This window comes from Pieris brassicae, chromosome 9 (genome assembly GCF_905147105.1).
Source record: "Pieris brassicae chromosome 9, ilPieBrab1.1, whole genome shotgun sequence".
NCBI lineage: Eukaryota > Metazoa > Arthropoda > Insecta > Lepidoptera > Pieridae > Pieris > Pieris brassicae.
Window position 1 is genome coordinate 6,242,944 of NC_059673.1, and position 22,282 is coordinate 6,265,225.

Consider the following 22,282-nt stretch of genomic DNA (forward strand, 5'->3'; position numbering starts at 1 on the left):
CTCGTATCGTACCTCAAATTAAGAAGTTTAAGTCTATGTAACAAACTGCAAAGATGCAAAGAACGAAGGTGTTATCAAATAGCCACTTCTTCCTTGTATAATTTTTGTTTAGCTTATAAGCTTACCTAAAACAGAAACGCCACTGAGAATAAAAAAAACAATCTCAATGAGTGTATGCCGCGAGATTCTACGGTTGCAACATTAGCAACTATATAGATGTTGCTATTTTTAAGGAAGCGTACACGGAGTACGGCCGCTGCTCTTGTCATACGATCTCTCGATTCCTACCTTTCCTTTATGGAATAGAGAAAGCTCATGGTATGATCTATGAGTAAAATATACACATACAACATAATATCTTGTATCTGTACATTGCAAGTCTGAATAAATATCGTGGCCGTATCCACCTCGAGAACATCAATAATCATTTAGGTGGCTGTTAAACGTTCAGTGGAATTCTTATAGTTATCTATCCGCTTTAAATTGTAAAACTATAAAATATCGTTTTATTCCTGTTTCCGTCAGTTAGAATAGGACAATTGTATTGACCATGCTGTTTATGAAGAGAAATCCCTCAATAGATACTTATTATTGTTCAATGCGTTCGATTTGTGTACTTCCGCTAACTGTATAAAGACTTTAGACTTGTTCCCACGAAGTTTAGCGTCGGAAAATTGTTCCGTAGGCTTAAAAAGTACTTCAATGTAAAGATATAAATATAGTCTTGTTATGAATTGAGAGACAGAATTGAGAGAAATGTAGAGAACAAGATTGATAGCTCTGCGGTTCTAGCGGTTTGGCTTCATACCTTCGGCAATTTTAAAATGTAAGTGAAAACTACGCACGTAAAGTAAGCTTTATCGCAGCGGCTCTGCAGTCGATTTGTGCGTCATTAAATTAATCACTTAACTAGCAAGAATCTGTGAAAAAGAAAACAATATTTATCCAATTAATGTCGAAAACGACAATTGAAAAACATAGGTACGTCGCCATATAAGGACGAGACAAATGATAGCCACAAGTATTGGTTAAATACATTACATGATTTGAGTTAAAATTATATAATAAGAATAACCTTTATTTCCAAAACATAATTATGATGGATTAGAAGTTTTATTGATTTTGAATTGAAAAAAAAAACTTAGGTACATACAAGGTACCATACATTTTAAAATTTAGGAATTATGATTTGCCTATCTGGTTTTGGTTTGTCAAGTCACCGTTGGACATAGGCCTCCTCCGTCCGGTTCCACTCGTATCTATCGTGGGCTAATATGGAAAATAGAATATTATATAGAGTTAAACATTACAGGAACTAAAGTCAAAGTCAAAAGTCATTTATTCATATAGCTAACTCAATGTACAGTTATGGAACGTCAATAAAAAGAGATAAACATTAAATGCTTCTAATTTTATATTTACTGCCAGTTCTCAAATCAAGGGCATAAAACGGAAGAGAAGAACTGGCATTAAACTCTCCGCCACTCTTTTTAATCGTACTTAAAAAAATAAACTTGATATTTTTTTACGTTTATGTTTACGTTTGTAAGGAGCTGCAACCATCACACCATGTTCCACATGACATCAGCAGGAAGCATGGTGAAATAGGAGCAGGCACTTACATAGTCAAAAATAACTTAGATCAACTAGGTGGATACTACACAATATTGACACATCTCGGCTTGCTGTCACCAGCAGCACTGATTTCTACTAACCCATACTGTCTCCCCAGACAACCCTAACACCCCTGTTTTGAATTTTGACATATGGAAGTCAAAGATCGCCCAACGTCCTGATTCTAATACTTAACATAACGTTGTAATGTAACATATGTGTATTGTTATGTTGTGCTCGCAATTCTGGTACACTGTAGGTCAATTACTTCGACCCTGAGTTGGGCACACGCTAGGTCGAGAATGACCTAGCTTTCATTCAAGGTTCGTTCAAACGATGTTAAATATTCAAAGGACGCTTTTATTCGATGTTGATAAATTGTTGGCCTCGCATAAGAATTCAAACTTTAATAAAATAACCCACACTATAACCGGGCCAGGGATATTTTTATATTTTTACCGGCTTAAAACGTGCTATCTTTTTTTACCCGGTTCAATCACCCTCTTGGGCGTTAATCAGAATTTATGTCTCTGCTAGTTGAGCATTTATTGATGAATCTAATGGCTTAATTGTCCAAATCAGCAAATAGTAATAATTTATACATTTAGACCAATTTTTTTTTTATATGAGGTTTGTAAATTTTATGGCCTTTAAAGATATTTTTATTAATAGTTTTCTAATGAAATCTATGTATTGTTTCAGGTAATTCTTCATTTACAAGAGCTGTAATGGTACCCGGTTTAATCGCGCAAGAATAAAATCTATTTTGTTTATTTATTAGGAACCATAACATACACACTACAAATAGACAAGATATAAGTAAAGAAATCCATATAGATAATTGCACGCGTAGTGTGTACCAGCAGTAAATGTTCGACAAATATTCCCAGGTATTAAAATTACGGAGGCATAATTAAATTCCACCTGGGAATTTGGGCTGGGTGCATTCATTGGAAAATTAATATAAATTTCTCGTCGCTTGACATTGTCTTGGCATTTTTACATATTTTTTCAAGAGAGTTTAGAATAATTCGCGAAATATTGTTGACCGGTGCATGGTACATCCAGTTTTCTTCAGTGGATTCATTCATATTTTTGTTTATTAGGCTAGTTGCCTCACGATGTTCCATAGAGATAGTGTTTATTACCTGTGTCCTAACCTCAGAGCTCGGGGTTGAAAGCATTCTTAACCATGACTCATTTGATATAATAATGATCAATGGCAAAAATAATGCAAAGCAATGATTTTAATGTCACGTTCTTTTATCATAAAAGCGTAAATCCATGTAAACAGCATTATCTGGGCTAAAAATGTCCGAATGTTAGGACTTGGGCTTAAGTGGGATCAAATAATTATCTTCATACAACTAATTTATTTATTTACGTTATTAAAACGCCGGCGACCCACTTGCGAGCCTTCTGGCAATGTGAGTGTACATGGACCGCGTATTGCTTAATACCAGATGAGCCTCCTGCCCATTTGCCTCCTATTACATTAAAAACAATTTATTAACTGCGATGCCTTTGGCATTTAAGCTCTTATATCCAATTCGTGTACAAAAACCGATTAATTTGATGTGAAACGTAGCCTGTGACGGATTGGAGTAATTATAAGGAGATAGATTAGTGTTTTATGGCAACCTGATGTTGCTTCGGTGTCGGTGCAATTTCCTAATTATTCGACACACTTTGCAACTTAATGAAAGTATGCATGCTCATAAATTAGAAACATCTAACTTTGAAGCTATTGGACTGTTTAATTTTAATTAAAGAACGGTACTAGTTTTGGGAGAACATAAATGTTTTTGATTTAATATCAGTTACCATGGAGTGTTTAGAGAGAATGCATTAATGCCTGCAGTTGAGTTTCATCATTGGACGTAAAGGCTGACTAAGAAATTCCACTCGTTATTGCCTTGACGTTTGGCGTTTCTCAACTGAGCGTGTCTTAAGATCGCGCACCACAACCATATAGAATCGGCAACCCGATGAAGTATTTACGAAGCGATTCGACTTAGGGGCCTTAAAAAAATATCGTATCATTTTTAAAGGTTAGCAATGCACTTGCGAGCTTTCTGGCAATGTGAGTGGCCGTGGAATCACTTAACATCTGATAAGCCTCCTGCCCTGATATATATAAAGAAAAAGTACAAATAGTTATACCATTATTTTAACGACAAGTCGAATTGGGAAGTTTGTTAATATTATTATTGAGGTCTTGTACAAAAAGTGTAAATAAATAAAATAAATTTCCGGGTTTTTGATGTCGTTTAAACATATTTTATTCATAAGCCTCAATTGTAAGTTTTATCCTTATCATACATGTCACTGATATCAAATAAAACTCAAAATTTTCTTTAAATAGTAACATAAACTAAGGTCAACAAACCCACTGCAATCGAAGCATCCATAAAACAAACGTTTCAAATTGCGGGTATATTGTGCAGAAAGCACATTGCAGACGTCTTCAGTGTGCAACGAAGCGAGTCTCTGTAACGATTTGTATGAAATATTTCTATGTTCAATTTGAAGTGGGTTTATTCCTGATTGTTGGAACCAATATATAGTTGAAAGAAAACACTTTGTAACCGGATTGAAGCTATGTATTATTATAAACTTATAATTTAAAACGTCGGAAAAATTAAAATTATGTAAAATAATTATAAGTCCGGTTAAAAAGTGTTTTCTTTCAGTGTGTAAAAGCTATGTTAACGAAAGACAACAATACATAGTTTCCAAGATATCATATATATGAAACAAATAAAATTTATTTGTGATATTAAGTGTTATCGATGTCCGCAGTCTTAAAAATATTTTTTTCAATACAAATGGATAAATAGAACACTAAAATAAAATTGAAAAGATTGGTCAAGGTGGCAGTGTACCTTTAATGGTAGCATTTCCTCTCTGTATTGCTAAATGTTATTAGAAAACGTTTATAAATAAATATGTTCTTATAATAGCACATATTAAAAACGGACATAATTGCCTTTGAGATATGAAGAGCGGCTATACTGTAATTTTACTTAATAATACAATGTATAATATTATCTTTCAAGGGGAGTTCCCAATGAAACTAGCAATTTACTTCAAATTACAGAAGTTCGTTGAACTGTAAAGCATTCTATCGTCGCGCTAAGGGCGGGCGGCGTTAGCGTGCCCGTTCCGCCCCAAGCCACCGCGGCGCCTGTGACGTCATCACTCCCTAACGCGATAACGCGACCCTCTTGTTTACCTCAACAGGAGAGGTAGTCGGGCAAACTACAAATGAAACATTTTTGCGTCGGAATTTGACGCATTTATGTCAATTTGTAGTTGTAGTGATGACGTTTAGGCGTATCGGTTGACGTAAAATAAACTCTTTACGAGTTGACGACGCTGAGAAGGTCTATTGTAGAGTCTGATGGACTTTGCGATTAGTCGTCAACAGTTTTCGACAATTCAATTACAAAAATCAAACCAGCTATCTAACGAAATCTTAACGACAATGTCGGGTTGTGTTAAGAATGTTTGGCTTATTTTATAAGCGAAAAGTCCTTTGACGAAATTAATAGTTGTTATAGTAAAAAAAAATTACTTGAAATAGTACTATTTCCACAATATATATGAAATGTATAATTGTCAGTACTTTTTCCTTGCTTCGGATAATATTATATTAATGGAAATAAAGGTGAATTTATAACTTGATGTCTCGAGTGCTTTACAGTAGTCGGCGTGTAAAACTCATTTTTGGAACTCCCCTTGCGTTATACTCATTGGAGTATTGATTATATAAAATAAAACTTATTACTAAAGACACTGTATAAGGACCAAATTACTTTGCACTATCGGAAACTTTTGTTTTAATGATATTTATAATGTGTTTACATCGTACGGCTCAAGGCTGCATTTATTGTAAATATATATTTCTTTTGCTGACAGTTTTTCCATTAGGTCGATGGCTGCCCAGGAAAATACGAGAAAATGCTTGCGACATAAACTTTTACAATGGTTATATAGAAGAGTTTCATAATTCGCTATTTGGCAAGGAATTTTGGGATAAAGAAGCGATGAGAAAGCTTCTTCGCATTTTTATATCGGTTCCGTTACCTGCGTAAAAGGATTTGACAATATTCGACTATTTGCAGAAGATGTAATATACAAGTAGATTCTGGAGCAAATGTCTTATACAGTATATGTAATCATACGTCACATTTTAGTTTAATCATACTGCAATAAACGTTGATACTATTGTATTTAAGTTGGATTTATAATTGTAAAACATACCCGGAGTTTTGCGTGCTTAACAGTGTGCATGCATACGTGTGACTCAGACTGCAATGCTCGCGAAACAGTTGACAAATTATATGTAATAGTATTATTAAAACGTTGGATTTTAAATATTAGTGGTTCTTGTTGTTAAGCGGTTTCCGTAAAGATTACCGTGAAACGTAGGGCAGCTGACCCGGGTGAAAAGTCAAGTCAACTCCAAGATCAGTAGTGCCTGAAAATCAGTTTGCCGGTAGCATTTTTAAGCTAACTTGGACGCGTTTTTGATTGAAGCGATTGTCTTATCATATCTTAATTAATTGCGCGCAGTAACTTCTTCAGACAAAACGTCTACAACGATACGTTAGGTTAGTACTACTTAGACAGTACTAATATTGTAAATAAAAATATTACCGATGTAATACGTACCTCGCTAGACGCGTAACACCATTCGTTTATTGTAATTAATATATTGTGTCTTTTTAGTAAAAAATTAAAAGATACAGAAAGTATAGTTAAAACAATTATTATGATATGTTAGGGATATTGTAAAGGCTTGTTCGGGGTGAAACATTTTTTATATATCTTAATTATTAAAACCACTCATAATCACTTCATGGTGTTCTAACTGTATTTGCGCTTGAAAACCAGTGCAAGAACCTCAATCACACAGTCCTTTATAATAGTAGTTTATCGTCGTCTAGCCATCACGTAGTAAGGTCAGGTCTTTGACATGGCCAATGTCATATTCGAGATGCTGCGCACGTCCTCATTGACCAAAGCGCGGGTGTGTTACTAATTTCGTTCGAAAATGAAAGTATTTCGCTTATTAATCTATTTCATATAAGCTTTAGAAGAAGCAATGAACAACTGAATTATCGCCACCAAATTCCGCATGCAGCAGACATATTTCTGTGTCAATGACATGTTGCTTCTAAGATTAAATTCCCTTAGAAACTTACCATAAAAAAGTGCCGATGCCAAAAAACGTGCAAATCGTTCCAAAACCTCTGGTGTGTACCAACTAAATAATACAGCACAGCACTAAAAAATATTTACATACAATTTTAAACATGAGTTCTTTTTTTAAATTTTATCCCGATAAATATGGTTTTTGATATTTATAATGTACATTACGCGTACATTTCATTTCTAAAAATCCCACTTAATTACTTATATCTACCTTTTCTTATATGTTGATGAATGTAAGCTATGCCCTCGTGTCATGGTGTGAGAAGCTTAGCCCATTTTTATGTTATTTCCGTGACCTGCTTTCAAAACCTCGGACTAATGAGTTCGGAAAGAGAAAGCGAATCAGGGAGTAAAGTTTTCTTTTTACTTTCTTTTACAAACATTAAGAACCTTTGAAATTAACGTAGCGCTAACGTAGTCATATGTACTAGGAGAATAAACATAATGTATAATAAGTATTCGCAATAAGCGGCGATGTAACTCAAATACGATATTCCTTGTGGAGACCTCAGACTTGGTAATCTTCCGCGATATTACGGCGTACTATAACTTCGCTTATGACAGTCTAATACCGCAGGATAACGCCCGATTATTGCTTTTTCGTGTCATATTCCTTGCTTGTATGTAAAGAAATGTTACAATTATAGCGGACAATTTTGTGTGAATAAAGTTACCAAATCCTTTGTATATAAAATGTAATTAATAAATTAGTTGTAGTTATTAATGCACAATGCCGGATTTAGAGGTCTTGTGACAACGAACGAGTGCAGGCCATATGGATCCACTTTCATTCAAAAAAATTGACTAATTTTTTCAATTTCAATTCATTGCAAAACCAAGTATACATTCCGTTATTATGTCCCGGGGCTTTAGCCCCGGTTGCTCTCCCCTAAATTCGGGGTTGAATTTAACGTATCTATGGTTTTCACGAAAAAGTATAAAAATATTGAATTCCAGAATCTATTTTATGTCATCTTTTATTCATTACATTGATGGCCGACAATTTTGAAGCTTTCATAAAGCTTTTTGACAAAGTTTTTTAAAGGTATACAATTTAATTTCTGGCGTAACCTTTTACCGCATAAATCTAATTCTAGGGTCTTGTCGTTACAGTTTTATGTTGTTTATAAATCGTATTATCCGAGCCACTTGCCATTGAGCATGTTGAAAATTGCTTTTTCATTTAATTGTCTTGTATTTATTTTTATCGAGATTCGAACTTGATGGTGAATGGGTCATGTATTGCAAAATAAATGTATTAAACATTTAAGTTATTCTACTTCGGCCTGGTATCGCTAAGCTTTTTATTTACAATTTATTTTTGTGTGAAATATTACTATCATATATTGCAATGACATAAAGCATAAATGAGGCGTGTTCACGCAAAAGGTTATATCTACAAAAATAGAAATATGTTTTTTTTCTTGATTCTGGGTCAGTACATTAAAAGTACATCCCAGCCCAGTATCCCAACTAAAAAAATCGTCCAAAACGCTTTCTTTATTATATAAAATGTGACTTAAAGACAGTATGACTCACCTTTTAATTTTTGAAAATTTCAAAGCTTTTAATTTAAATACAAATTCATAAACTCGCAAATAAAATCGTACAAAAGGTTACATTTGTCTAAAAAAACGTATTGCTAAAACACATTCAAACAATATTTATATAACGTCGTTCTTAGTCGTTTTTTTGAGGTCTACTTTGGGTTTACAATCAATTTTTTTTTAATAAAAAACTCAGTTTGACAGCCACTGTCGAAATTGACAAGAGTGCATTATTTTATCTATGAATGTATGATACTTTCTTCTTTTTGGCGCGCAATTTCTATCTATGGCCGGGCGGCCAATTTAATGTATTTATTTTAGTTCTGCCTGCTTTTTATTAAAATAATATACAATACGAATCACTCAACTCTTTAGTAGTATTTAATTGATAATATCACCAATGGAGACAACCGTTAGTGCTCTTAACAGCGGCACTCGCCACAAAAACAGATTTAAGCAACCTAGGAACAAAAGAAAGTAAGTGTCTATTCATTGGTATTATTCTAGCTAGCTAGATAGAATCACTATAATTTACAATGTGTCATGGAATATATACTAAATCTTTATTTCGTGTTGTTTCAGAAAGTACATTGATAAGGACCCATTAGCTACGAACTTTAAAAAAACCTGTAAACACAAAACAACAAAGACTTTCAAGTGCTCTGTTTTGTCGATACAAGAAGTGATTCTTAACCGTAAAAGATTCTTTCAAAGCACAGACAAAATTGATCAAGACATGTGTCCAATTATAAAGTTATATTTACAAATGAGTCCAATCATAAGATTATATTTACAATTGAGTCCAACCATAAGGTTATATTTTATTAGGTGTCTGACCATAAGACAATAAATACAAGATACTTGTTTTTATCTCTTAAAATTCTGTGTGTAGAGGGTAAAAAATTGTACTACGGGTAACTTAGTTCCCTCCTTCAAACATAGAGAAAAAAAACACTTACATTTATAGCTTGGTTCTTTATTTCACTATTCTATTGTTTCCTGAAATTTTACTTAACATGTAGATATAACTTTTTGGGTAGACACTCCTCAAATAAGTAATCACAGCTGACTTTAAAAACTGATGTTGCAGGTTGTAAAGACGGTTTGGTATTAAGTATATTATTATTAGAAGCCAGATTCGTATAATTAGCGTGCTTTCGAATATGTTATTTTAACACTTATATTTATTTTCAATACACAAATATACAGTATTTACAATATTCATAACCGTCGTAGTAATAATGATAAATAAATAAAATAATAACTTTACACTTTTCTTTCTTTACACTTCTTTACTTTGACATTTCTGGCGGTATTGAGATACCTATTTAACACTAATTATATTTTGTAAAGATTAGACAATTTTATTTGAATATTGTCGTATATACAGGTACTGCTTAAGTCAGTTAAGTTGGTATATAAACATAAAAGCAACGATATTAAATTTCTCAGCACTGACTCGATTCATCGTACACGAACATTATTATGGTGGAAGCTGGCTACGGCTAACTTATATACATCAAGGTTTTTCATTCATATTCCTCTTAAAACTACTAAAGTTGTATTCGCCTATATTACATATATGTGACGTATCTAATTCATATACATATACACGAAAGAAAGATCAGAAATATACTATAACATAAATCGTAAATCTAATAGCAAGTAGGTTATAGGTACTGTTAATATTTCAAGAATACTTTGAAACTTTACCCGCATGAACTTTAACTCCTCTCGTAGACACAGGCATTTCATTTTACGATCATGAAGCTTGAGCGTATAGCAGTGCATATACCTGATATACGCTAGAGGATCTATTGTCTCATTTGCAATATAAACGTTTATATAATAAGTTGGATGCAGTCCAACTTTTCTATACATTTCGATGCCTTCCGGCGCGATGTCGCCGCGTCGTATTTAAACCATTGTTGTGTCGCGGGCAATCAGCTGCTTTGTGAAGCTAACTTAATGTCTCCCTCAGCGACGCTCAAAGAAAACAATTTTCCCAAGGCTGCGAAAACATTCGACCAAACATTCGCAGTAGTTGTTGCAGTAGTTTCTTTTGGTGTTGAACTATTTGAAAGCTAAGAATGAATTTAAATTTTCTTAGAATTGTTTACCCCTTACTTTTGCTATTCAAATATTTATAGAGCTTGAAATGGTAGTTTAACGCTACATTATTTTGCAAGAAAGTGAAATAGGTTTTTAAGTTGTTTATTTTGTGGTTGTAATTTCTCTTTCTCTCTAGAGTGGACTATCTGCTTCCATCGGTTTCTGTCCAGCGCCTTTCTCATGACAGTGTACAGTTTTGAGGACGATGAGTCTTTCACTTGATCGGTCCATCTGGTTGGTGAACGGCCACGTGATCTTGCGACTTCTGTGTTACCAATCACGATCAGTTTCTCCGAATTCTTATCGCCTCTGCGCATTGTATGGCCGAAATAAGATACGTAGATAATTGCTCTTTAGGGACTATTAAAGACTTTTGACTTGTACCAAGCTTTTGATAAAGTAGTATACGCGTCCGATAGTCAATCTGGATGAGCTTATGTATTGCGTTTTTTTCTAAAAACCACGTGAAGTAAATACAGCGACGTACCTTATACAGAGGTATAATGGAATGTCATTTGGAGAGTCCCACAAAGGTGGCACTTAGTGAGATTAGCTCACAAGACAGGGCATCTAATCTTGTTTAACACTCGCCCTACTTAACCATACGATACACTTTAGCACGCAACCTTTTGAAGTACATAAGCCAATTGTCTTTCATGCGTTAAATTTTGCTTTTTGTTTAGAGAACAGGGGAGGAATGATCTCAAGTCTAATTAGACATCCAACTGGATCTAATTTAATGAACGAAATCGGCCGTTTAAGATTTTCTCACATTCCAAAATATTTCTATAGTGCTTGGCGCGACTTAATGACTAAAACCAAAGTGATACGGTACCTTGTATATTTTTTATTAGAGTAAATACAAAATACAGTGAATTCATCAATAATAAAAAGGTATCAAAAATCGATTGTACCAGCCAATACCATTTGCTTTAATAATTTAGTCGTAAGAACGTGGTATTGCGACATGTGTTAAAGTTTCGTTTTCTATAGTTGTCTTACTAAATATTTTTTTATATAACAGGGGGCAATAGGAGGCTCACTTGATGATATGTGATACCGCCCATGGACACTCTCAATGCCATAGGGTGGGTTATGCGTCACCGGCCTTATAAGCATTAGTACGCTCATTTCATGAACGACCCAAAGTCAAATTGGTTCGGAATTACTTCAGTGGGCAGGTACATAGAGGTGGTGGGCAAAAACTGCCTTCACATTAATTATTATATTTTAATTGTCAGGTTACAATGTTCATGTTTCTGAGAATGAGAATACATTGTGTATTGCAAACATTCGGAGCTAACATAAGTTTTCAGTAAGTCAACACGTAAATGTTTGCTGAAAGCTCATGTTAGTCCGAACACTAAAGCCTTCGACATTCGTTTCGAGTCTTCGATAAATTGACATGATTTTATGAAGGGGTTTGTTTACTAGATTGATTTATTTGCCCTAATGTTTATATAGCGGTGTGAAGCAGTAATTTCAGAACGTCAGCTATGGGGACAGTCAAACTTTGTTTCTCTCAATTCTACTCTTTAGTTTGTAAATAAAGTATGAATGCACGAATTATCAAAACTCGTGTCTCGGGTACACAAATATATTGTTAATTGTTGTAAAACTATGGTAGAGTTACTATCTGTAATTTTGCTAGCCCGATATAAAGGATCGGAAGTAAAAATCTCGGTGTCCTAGATTGGACGACGGAAATAGAGCCAATCATGGACCACTACGTTATACAATTTCCGATCGTTTCTGAGACATTTTCAATATTATCGCTGGGGAAGCGATGTACTTATGTTACCGCGGAGTTTTTGTAATTTGTAACATTAAAGGATTTATAGACAAAACTTTGAATACAATTATTAACTTAGAGATATGAGCACTGCAACTGAAGGACAGGTTTATTTGGTAAATTTAGTATTATTATTATTTAATTATATTTTAAATTTGTATTTTAATAAGTTTTGTCTATATTTAAAATCTACTTGTTGCTATAAATATACCTATTTTTTAATATCCGAGGTGGAAATGCATTTGCGCACCTTTGCCCGCGAAGGTTGCAGGGGTATGTGGGACTCGGCCTACACCAGCTTCTCTGCTATTCAGAGACCGGAGCAATATCCATTAAACCATTCGCATAATTGGACACTACATAGGCGGTAGGGGATGGGCATACCTTCTCCTATTTTTTCCGCATCTTCTTGCCGTAGGATTCGTTATAGAGGGCTTTCTCTCGTTCTGCTGTCTCCTTCTGTTGCGTTACTTGCTCACAGAAGGATACCACTGCATTTCATACCTTGTCACTGCCGTCAGTTTTTGGATAACACACACAGAACAAAGAATGTGACGTAGCTGAGACCACCTCAGACCTTTAAGTTGTAAGAAGATACCGGCTAGAAGACAACAAACGGAATATTAATTAATTTTGATTGATGTTTGCACCTTCGCACTCGCTTCCAAAACTATATATCCTAAAGCTTATTGCCGCGTTTATATAACATAATAACAACAAAGAAAACTGTGAAGAAAAGACCGATAATTAGTTTAGATATTGGATATTAATTTATTGAATTGCTTAATGTACTAAATTCTTAAAAACTAATATTTACAGCGTCTGACAAAGTCTGAAAACAAAAGATTATTCATAAAAGTTTGGCACGCCTACTATAATAACGCGTGAGTTATAGAAGTTGTTCCACTTCAAGTACCTACTTGTTCGGGCTTAGTCACAGTTTACGCTAATATTTATGAAATGCGCGAGGGCCTTTGCCCCAAATTTTGTCGAAGATAATGTATTTTTTAATTAATAGGCGATAGTTTAAGAATCCCATTTCGCTCTTGTTAATTCACTAAGTTATTAAGTTGTGAATGTTTTGTAGTCGCGTCTGGTTTGCTCTATGAATAACTTAATAGCCCAAAAATTCTAAAATATTTTTATTTGGGTGTTGTGCCTTACAACCAGAATTGATTACTTTTTTCCGGGAATTAAAACGAGTACCTCCGGCAGCCGCCGCTAACCGTTAACTTTTGTGCGCCGTACGTCAGTTTTTGAGGCGGTCAAAAATATATATGTAAATAAAAAAATGACGAAAAATATGTTGCTAAATGCGAAACTAGAAGACTGCAGGACGAATTCGAGTATTTTTTTCAAACTTATTCCTTGAACTCGATAAATAAAAGTAGATAAATTCAGTTTTATACAACACTTAGGTCTTTATCCTGGAAAAAAGAACGATATCTCCGTAGATATCGTTCGCTTCGCTTATCGTACCCCATGGTATGATAGCAAGTTGTTTCATATGTTATTATGTGCCCAGTGAAAATTTAGGCTAAGTAGAAAATTATTAGTATTAATGCGAAACGAAGTTCGCAGGGGCCCTTAGGAGGCCACTTTCAAGTGAAATCACTATCCTTTGTTTAAGAATAGGTTTTGTTTCATTAGAACGAAAACGTATAAGTTAGATTTCATAGCTTAGATTTCACAAATAAAGCAAAAGTGTTGAGGCCGGTTTCCTAACACCACATTAATCTGATTTGAGTTACAAAATTGTTTCGTAGTTTTGCATGACCGTAACTTTTATTATTGGAGGAACAATTACATACAATCCACATTCATTAGGAATAAATAGCGAAGATTTATAATTATCAGAATGCTTGGTTGAGCTCAAAAAAGAGGAAATTGTCCGTAGTTGAGAAAAGTCTCACGTGTTGGTCATCCTCCCACATCCTCTATAAACTCCAACAGAAGCATCAACTGTTGCAGATCATAATTATGGGCCAAATGTCTTGGCTTTTGAGCATCAGAGAGCGGACGGGGGTGAAGTAAATCGACAATGATCAAGTACAGATTTCGGGGATTAATCGCAGAACATCGGTAATTGGAGAAGCATCGCAAGATGATGGTTAAGCTATAATTATCAGATGGCACGGGTAGACCACGAGCTATTGTTAAAGACGGCGGTTCTACACGACCAACGGTTTAGTCTTTCGTGTTCACCAGTTAACATGCACGTTGTAAATACGGATGTTTAAAGTAGATTTATAATTTTAAATTTTATTTAAAATTATCGCTAACTAGTATTAAGATAATCAGAATTTGTTCTTATATATGACCGCAGTAGTATGAATCGCAAACGCTAAACGCTGTATGGATTGTTTTACTCTAAAATAACTAGTTTTCATAAATATCACTTATACATTTAGAAGCAACTAGTTCGTTAAAGATCTATTTTAAGTATGGAATATTTATTATTATTTACCTTTATCAATATTCAATATTCAATATCACAAATATTGTATTTGTTATTTGTGTTCAAATGTTGCGAACGAAATCTGGTTTTTCAGAAATAAGGTTTTTGTTCTATTGTTACGTATTTATGCTATTGGGTATTTGAACGTATTGATTTTACGAATGTTTCCGCACGGGTGCCTTTTGTGAATTGTATTCAATGAAGAATATTTGGCTGCGACACGTCTAGTCAATCGAAACACTTGTTGGTTATTGGCAAAATAAAACTAAATATGAGTTTAGTGAATAGATGAAAAATATTATTTAGATTTTAGACATATTGTATAAAAATAACTTTAAGGATAAAGAAGTACTTTTCGATGACTACTACTATAAATATGTATATTTAATCTAAAGAGTCAATAAGAATAAATCACATTGCAAGAACTGCTCATTTACTGGTAAAAAAATTCCCAGTAAAATAATATCATGAATGATTAAATGATTATTACACCAATTAACTGACACTGACTCGTCTCTTATGCGCTGGACAAAACCGTGGGAAAGAGATAATGCGCTGCAAATGTTTCCTTGCTTACCACGACGCTTAAACATGAGATAGATAGATAGAACTACGGTAATTAATATTAGGATAAAAACAAGTTGTTTATTATAGAGTAAAGGTTTATATACTAGTACTAGTATTCGTGACACTTTGAAAATGTAAAAATATTGCCCAACTCTCTAAAGAGAAAAATGATTGATAGATCGAGGTCATAAGTGGAACGGTTTTACGATGAAATTGAATAAATAACTACTGTAAATATATATACTATATGTAATATGTAGTTCTAAAATTATCCTTCAAACTATAGACTGATCGATAGTATCTTATTACATACAGTTGAAATAGATTCGAATCTCTTATCGAAAATGTAGGCATCGACGCTCCGAGAGATATTTTATTGCAAAGGACGGAGCATTCCTGTGTTGATGAAATGAAAGCCTCCTATTTCTTTCGTCGAATATATTCGCAGTGTGAATATATTAACATATTTTTATGAACCGTGTACGTACAGTACTTACGCAGTACTATATAATCATAATAGCTATTATAACTATGTCTAAGTTTGATTCAATTAATTTTCAATTTAAGCAGCTCTCAGTCATGGTAGGGAGCAGTGTTGGTATAGTGGCTTGAGCATGCCACTCTCAGCCATGGAAGTTCGAACCCACCTGTGCACCAATGGACTTTCAATGTGCGCATTTAACACTCGCTCGCAGTTGTAAGCAGTGAAACAGACAAAAATAAAAATATATTCTAACTGTAAAAAATCAATGGTTTTGGGTCTAAGGCAAGCCGGTTTCAGGATGTTTTCCTAAGGAAACCCATCACAGTCCGAGCGAATGTTAAATACGCACATAGAAAGAAATTCCATTTGTGCACAGCCAGGGATCGAACCCTCCCTCAGGGATGAGAGTCACAGGCTGAAGCCGCTAGGCCAACACTGCTTTATTCTTACTATACAATGCTTTATTTCATCAATCCCTACATATAAGCAGAACATATGTTGTGACTTATAAAAGACTGTTGGTTTGATGTAGAATGTCGAGTGTTTTAATAACGGACGCTCGTTGGTACTGTATATCATATTAAGTGATGTCCTTCTCATATAGATAGGATAGGATAAATTATTTAACCATAAAACATGTTTATTTAAAACTCCTTTCAATAGTCTAACGAATCCTTATAGATATCCACAGAGTATAATCATAATTATTAAGTAAAACTATTTCGTTTTGGGCGAGAACAATTACAAAATCCATGCCTTTCAAACTAGACAAGTGGAAACTTAGAGTACGAGTACGCTATAACGCAACAAGTGGCTAAGAAGTAAAATCTATATACTTGAGATAAATAATCTGTCTGAACGCAATGGACCAGATAATGAGATACAGTATGGCCCGAGACAGCGGAATTATGTAAAGTATTCCGTGAGTATCGTTTTGAAACTTTGCAACTATCCATTAAGCTCAACTTTTCCTGTTCCAATTCTTAAATTATTAATAGTACCTTAATTTCACGAACAAAATGATGAATAAAGCAGTAAACTAGTCATATTAATTTATTAGGTAATATTATTATCAGCATTGTGCAGCAGATATATTTCTATCATTAATAATGTTTATTTCGAAGCAATTAGATTTTTGATACAACTCGCCATGATTTCCGTTTGTTTTTTTTATAGAACAGGGGCGATAGGAGGCTCACTAGATGATAAGTGATACCGCCGCCCATGGACACTCAATGCCAGAGGGCTCGCGAGTGCGTTGCAGGCCTTTTAAAAAAATTGTACGCTCTTTTCTTGAAAGACCTGCGCACAGAGAAAGAAAACAGTTAGGAAACACAGTCAGGTTATATAGTTCAAAAGCACGCTTCAAGTGAGAATCGAACGCGGAACCACCAACTTAACCTTTATATAATATGAAGGTTATATATTTTACCATTACACATGGCCATTTCTACACGTCACCTCATACAATTGTTAGTCTCGTAGAATGAAGAATAGTAAGAAAATGATTTATAATAGTGTTAGTTAATATTCTTAATCATTATAAATTGGCTAAAAGCCAGTTAAAACCGACATTGGTCGAAGTACTTCACAAATAATAAGCATTGATCGAATTTATATTTCCAATTATAATTGCTTAACAAAAATTTTAATTATGAATAATTAATCTTTGAAAACCTTACAAATGCTACATGCACTTGTATTGTTCTATGGCAGACAGGCTAATTGAAGTTTACAGCAATTAGCGTACCCTTATTATACATGGCATCTAGTCGGGTTGGACTTTTTGAGGGCCTCTATGAAATATTTAATGCAGACTTGCGATTCCTTGTTATATGAAATTATTTGAAAAAATATGTATGGGTGTGTTTGGTAGTCCTATCAAAAAGTGCCACCAGGGACGTGGGTACAAATATGTTGATTGGTTTTCTATAATGACAAACGCTAATGACTATAAAATATAAATATAAGTGGGTTATTCACGACGTACCTATAATTTAATTTTATAACATTCATTATATACATTGCTAAATTATTTTGTACTTTTAATAATAATAATTAAGCCTGATTCGTCCATCTTTACAAAAGATTTACCTTTCAATGTGCTCTTATAGTCCTCCTCTAATTGGTTCCGTCTCTCTCTATCATATTTTGATAAGTAGTTTTTTTATTTGTGTTCGAGTCACATATCCACAATTGACTACCGTAAGAAAGACATGGCAATATACTCGCGTCTAAGACTTTTTTTAAAGTATATTCGCAAGTATATCAGTAATTCTTTGTATCTCCAAAATCTGTTTCATAACCTCCTAGTTCGAATATCGATTTCGTCATGATGCCGTGAATTTTATAAGGATAATTTATATTTTGTACTTTACTCACGTAATTCAAGATAGATATTCGTGTGTTGGTTAACTCTCGGTAATCCGACAAAATTCCGCTACTTAACTCAAATGTGCCCTGAATCCCTTTTACATCGGGAGTGTGTGCCCTATGCACACACATTTGTGGGTCTATCTTGGTGATAATTTTTTATAGTTAGTATTATCTATGTATGTATATTGAGAGAGAAGTGCGTTAAACATTTTATGCGTTGCCAGCTACAAAAGGTTACTTTAGTAAAATACCTAAGCCTGAATATTTATTTCCAGAAAACAGCCAAAGACGTTTGCCTTCGATCACTGTTTCTACTCGCTTGACCCGACCCTCAACAACTTTGCATCACAGAAGACAGTGTTCGAGTGTCTCGGACGAGATATCTTGGACAATGCCTTCGACGGATACAATGCCTGTATCTTCGCTTACGGACAGACTGGTAAGATTTTGTACTTAATAATATTTCCGTACTGGATACTGTAAATACTTATTTGTAACTATAAGCCTCGAATAGCAAATGAAGCGCTAAACGATTTATAGTTCGTTCATGACTTGTGTCAATATTTTTCTTAGATGGTATACAGGTATACAATTTTTTTTGGTCGGCTTCCATAGTTTTTTAGTGTCCTGGAACTTTCTTGTTATTCCTAAAAAGATATGAAGTTGTAAATAAAATGGCTCCAAAAGAGCGAGACAGCCCTTTTAAAATTAATAAGTTAAATTTATAACTTTTAAACTGCACGGGATAACTTTAACATAGAGATAAATAGCCTACTTGAGACTATTTACTAAAGGCAGTTGAATTTAGTTAAAGTATATTTCAAACGATTTAAATATACTCCTCGAGGTCGCAAAAAGTGATTTTTTCTATTAATTAGATAAACTTTTAATTATGCGTCAATAATTAAAAGTTTATAGTCGTCTGATTAAAATATTTTAAACAATACTTTATCATAATAAAAAAAATGTTATTCATTTTGTCGAAATATAAAACCTAGATCTCAATAAAGATGTGCATATAAACTTCGTATTACTTATCGTCCTCAATTTAAAAGCTTTGACCAAATGTTAAAGCCAAGAATGGATGTCAAATATTAATGAAGCAACCCATTACTCATTCATTATTCCCTAGGAGCTCGCCATTCAGTATTTTCTGTTTGTTGCTATTGTTATCAAGAGCCGGTTTTGTCGTGATTTATGTGCACAGCAATTTACCGTGTTCTGTAATTTTAATCTTGTTTACTTTACGGATGTAGTACGTTCTTTTCTTAGTAGAGAACGAGGTTTTTATGTCTTCTAACAGCTTCCTAAAAACACTATCAATTCTACGTAAAATTAACTAAATGTTCGTATAAAGCGATAGTAGTATTTAGATTATCTTTATTTTCACTTTAAGCCGCTACAGCAAGGTAAATTAAGTATATAAAATATATAAATAAGTAAAACATAAACGTAAGATATTTAATAGAGAATATTATTCTAAAAAACAACGATATTTAACGATTACTCCCTGGGGTTATAACAACTTACATATATATAGTTTTAGGTAGGGTAAAGCTTTATTCCGCCAGGTTTTGATCAAGATTTTACTTAATCGAACCATCTTAATTTATTATATGAAGTTCTAACACATCGTTTTCGCCTTGCTCACACGATGTGTTACACGGTAACTTGATTGCGACAGGCTCTTTAATTATTCGTCTCGCTCGATAGGGCACGTGCTCTATGCCTGTAAATGTATGGATAGGTTTACGTTAAAATTCTACGCAAACTTCTTGAACGGTGTCGCACCTTTATTGAAGCCCTCCTGAGTGTATTTTAATTATACTTGGCACGTGATCGACTCCTGTATCAATTGATCATGGATCGTTTCTTTTATGTTTAGCGTGCGTGTTTCACAAAATCAGCAATGTAAAGAAATTGTTTTGACTTGGTCAGAATTGCAGAAATACCAATTCTTTTTTTATATGAGGCAAACGGGCAGGAGTCTCATCTGATGTTATGAGACCGCCCATGGACACTCGTATTACAAGCTTTTCTTGAAGAACTCTAAGTCGAATTGGATCGGAAATACTTCAGCGGGTAGCTGGTTCCATATGGTGCTAGTGCGCGCAAAAACTGCCTTAAGAAATGCTCAGTTGTGGTCAGTCGAGGTGACACAGATAGTATTTTGTTTTCTGCCTTGACATCCGATAATGAAACTCAGCTGCAGGTATTAATCCGATCAACTGCTCTGATCACTTTCCATGGTAAATGCGATAGAAGAGGTAGATACGCCCAACATCTCTAGCTAAGGGATCAAGCCGCTCGGAAAGTGACTGGTCGTCGACGATTCGAATAGGTCTTCGTTGATTACGGTCAAGAGGAAGGAGGTGGTACTAAGGTACTACTGCCCAATGATGAGAACAGTACTCCATGTGAGGAAGAATTTGCGCGTTAAGGAGTTGCAATCGAAAAGTTACCGGTGAAATATTCACTCGCTGTAGTATAAAAACATTAAAAGATAATAGACACTGTTTATTTTAAACTAAAGTTTATACATACAGAGTAGGGTATGAAGTTGTGACGTAAGTCTTAATGAGTCTAATTACTGAATCGTTAGGGGATCTCATTACCCGTTTAAGTTCGAAAGAAGTTGCTTGATAATGTGCCTAGAAACACTACAAACATTGCCATTTTAATTCCTTTTGGTTGATTAATATCAGTGTGCGATGTACTAATTAGTAATCTATTTATATTCCACAGTAATTTAATAAGAATCGATATTCAGGTCTCAATACTAATTGCATATAATATTTATGTAAGAAAATATTTTTTAAGATCTAAAAACAGTCTATGTTTCTTTTGCTCGTAACACAAAATGTTCCTGTTTGTTCTTTTGGTTACACATTTTGTCCTTTGTCATCATTGTCTTGAGGGGAACGAGCTCTTGAAAGGAGCTGAAAGTTGACGGAACCGCGTGATGAATATGTAACGTGAATGCGTAAGTGTGAAACGAGAGTATACTTTTCATATATTTTAATTATAGCGAAGTTTTGAAGTTCTCGTTATTACTCATATATTACTGTGTATCGACTCTAGTACTCGATAAAAATATGTTATAAGAAATTCACACTACAGTGTTTTTTTCGCACTTATTTATTGTCTAAAGCATGTGAGAGTGATATGTCAAAATGTAGTATATAGTCGATATAATAAGATCGTCGTTTCCCTATGGAATTGAATGCATTTCTTCTATTGACATAACATAGACATAACATTTATTTCCAACAAAACACACACAGAAACAAAAAAAAAATCAAAAAGAAAAATAAATAAAAAATAATAATACCAATTTTTTTAAAGAAAAAGGTTTAACTGTGTAATGCGTGTGTGCTGTGGTTGTAATTGGCTCTGGCTCAGCATTATGCTGAGAAACAGAGTTGTTCCACAGCGCTGGTCATTCTGCCAGAGACCACTGCAGCTAGTTACCGCCTCAGTCGTAAAAAAAACAAATAAGAATCTAATACTCAGTAGAAAATATTAATAATAATAGTAAAAGTTAGCAGTGTAAGCAAATAAGAAAAAAAAATTAAAAAAATGTAAATAAAATTAAATTAAAAAGAAGAATAATTGTTAAGAAGTAGATAAATAAATATTTTTGGGCGGATTAAAAACTATATTACGTCAATTTTTTGTTGAGCAAGTAGATGTTTTTTTTATAATTTCAGCGAAAATTTGATTATATTGCTTATCAAGATTTGTTGTGGCTCTGCTACGCGACGTAGAGATATTATTCATAGGGTCTCGCAATTACGAAAGTAGTTACAAACTATTATATATTATCTATTAGTAATAATTTAAGCTTACCAAAGATTTGTGTATTTATATTCCCTATTTATTCATTTATCGTGTTATTTAGAAGTATATTTTGGTAATCAGAATTACGGTATATAATACTAAATTAATAACAGTCGCAGCCATTTATTCGTTATGCTTCGGAAATAAGCCAATTTTAGCTGAAAGCTACGCAAAATAAATTCCTATTAACGCAACCCAGGCTTAACGGGCACTAGTGACGTTAAACACAACACAAATATTCCAAACGATCCCTTACGACTGGCTATAATTTC

The 22,282-nt window shown here is 33.9% G+C and overlaps 1 protein-coding gene across 11 annotated transcripts in view; it reads left to right on the forward strand.

The window, feature by feature from the left end:
- LOC123714718 (kinesin-like protein KIF13B) overlaps positions 1-22,282 on the forward strand; it is a 113,593-nt gene that overhangs the window by 35,011 nt on the left and 56,300 nt on the right. For all 11 annotated transcript variants that reach the window (XM_045669125.1, XM_045669129.1, XM_045669130.1 and 8 more), the window contains exon 3: positions 18,446-18,609. In XM_045669125.1, the coding sequence (XP_045525081.1) occupies positions 18,446-18,609 (164 nt within the window). The remainder of the gene's footprint in view (positions 1-18,445; positions 18,610-22,282) is intronic.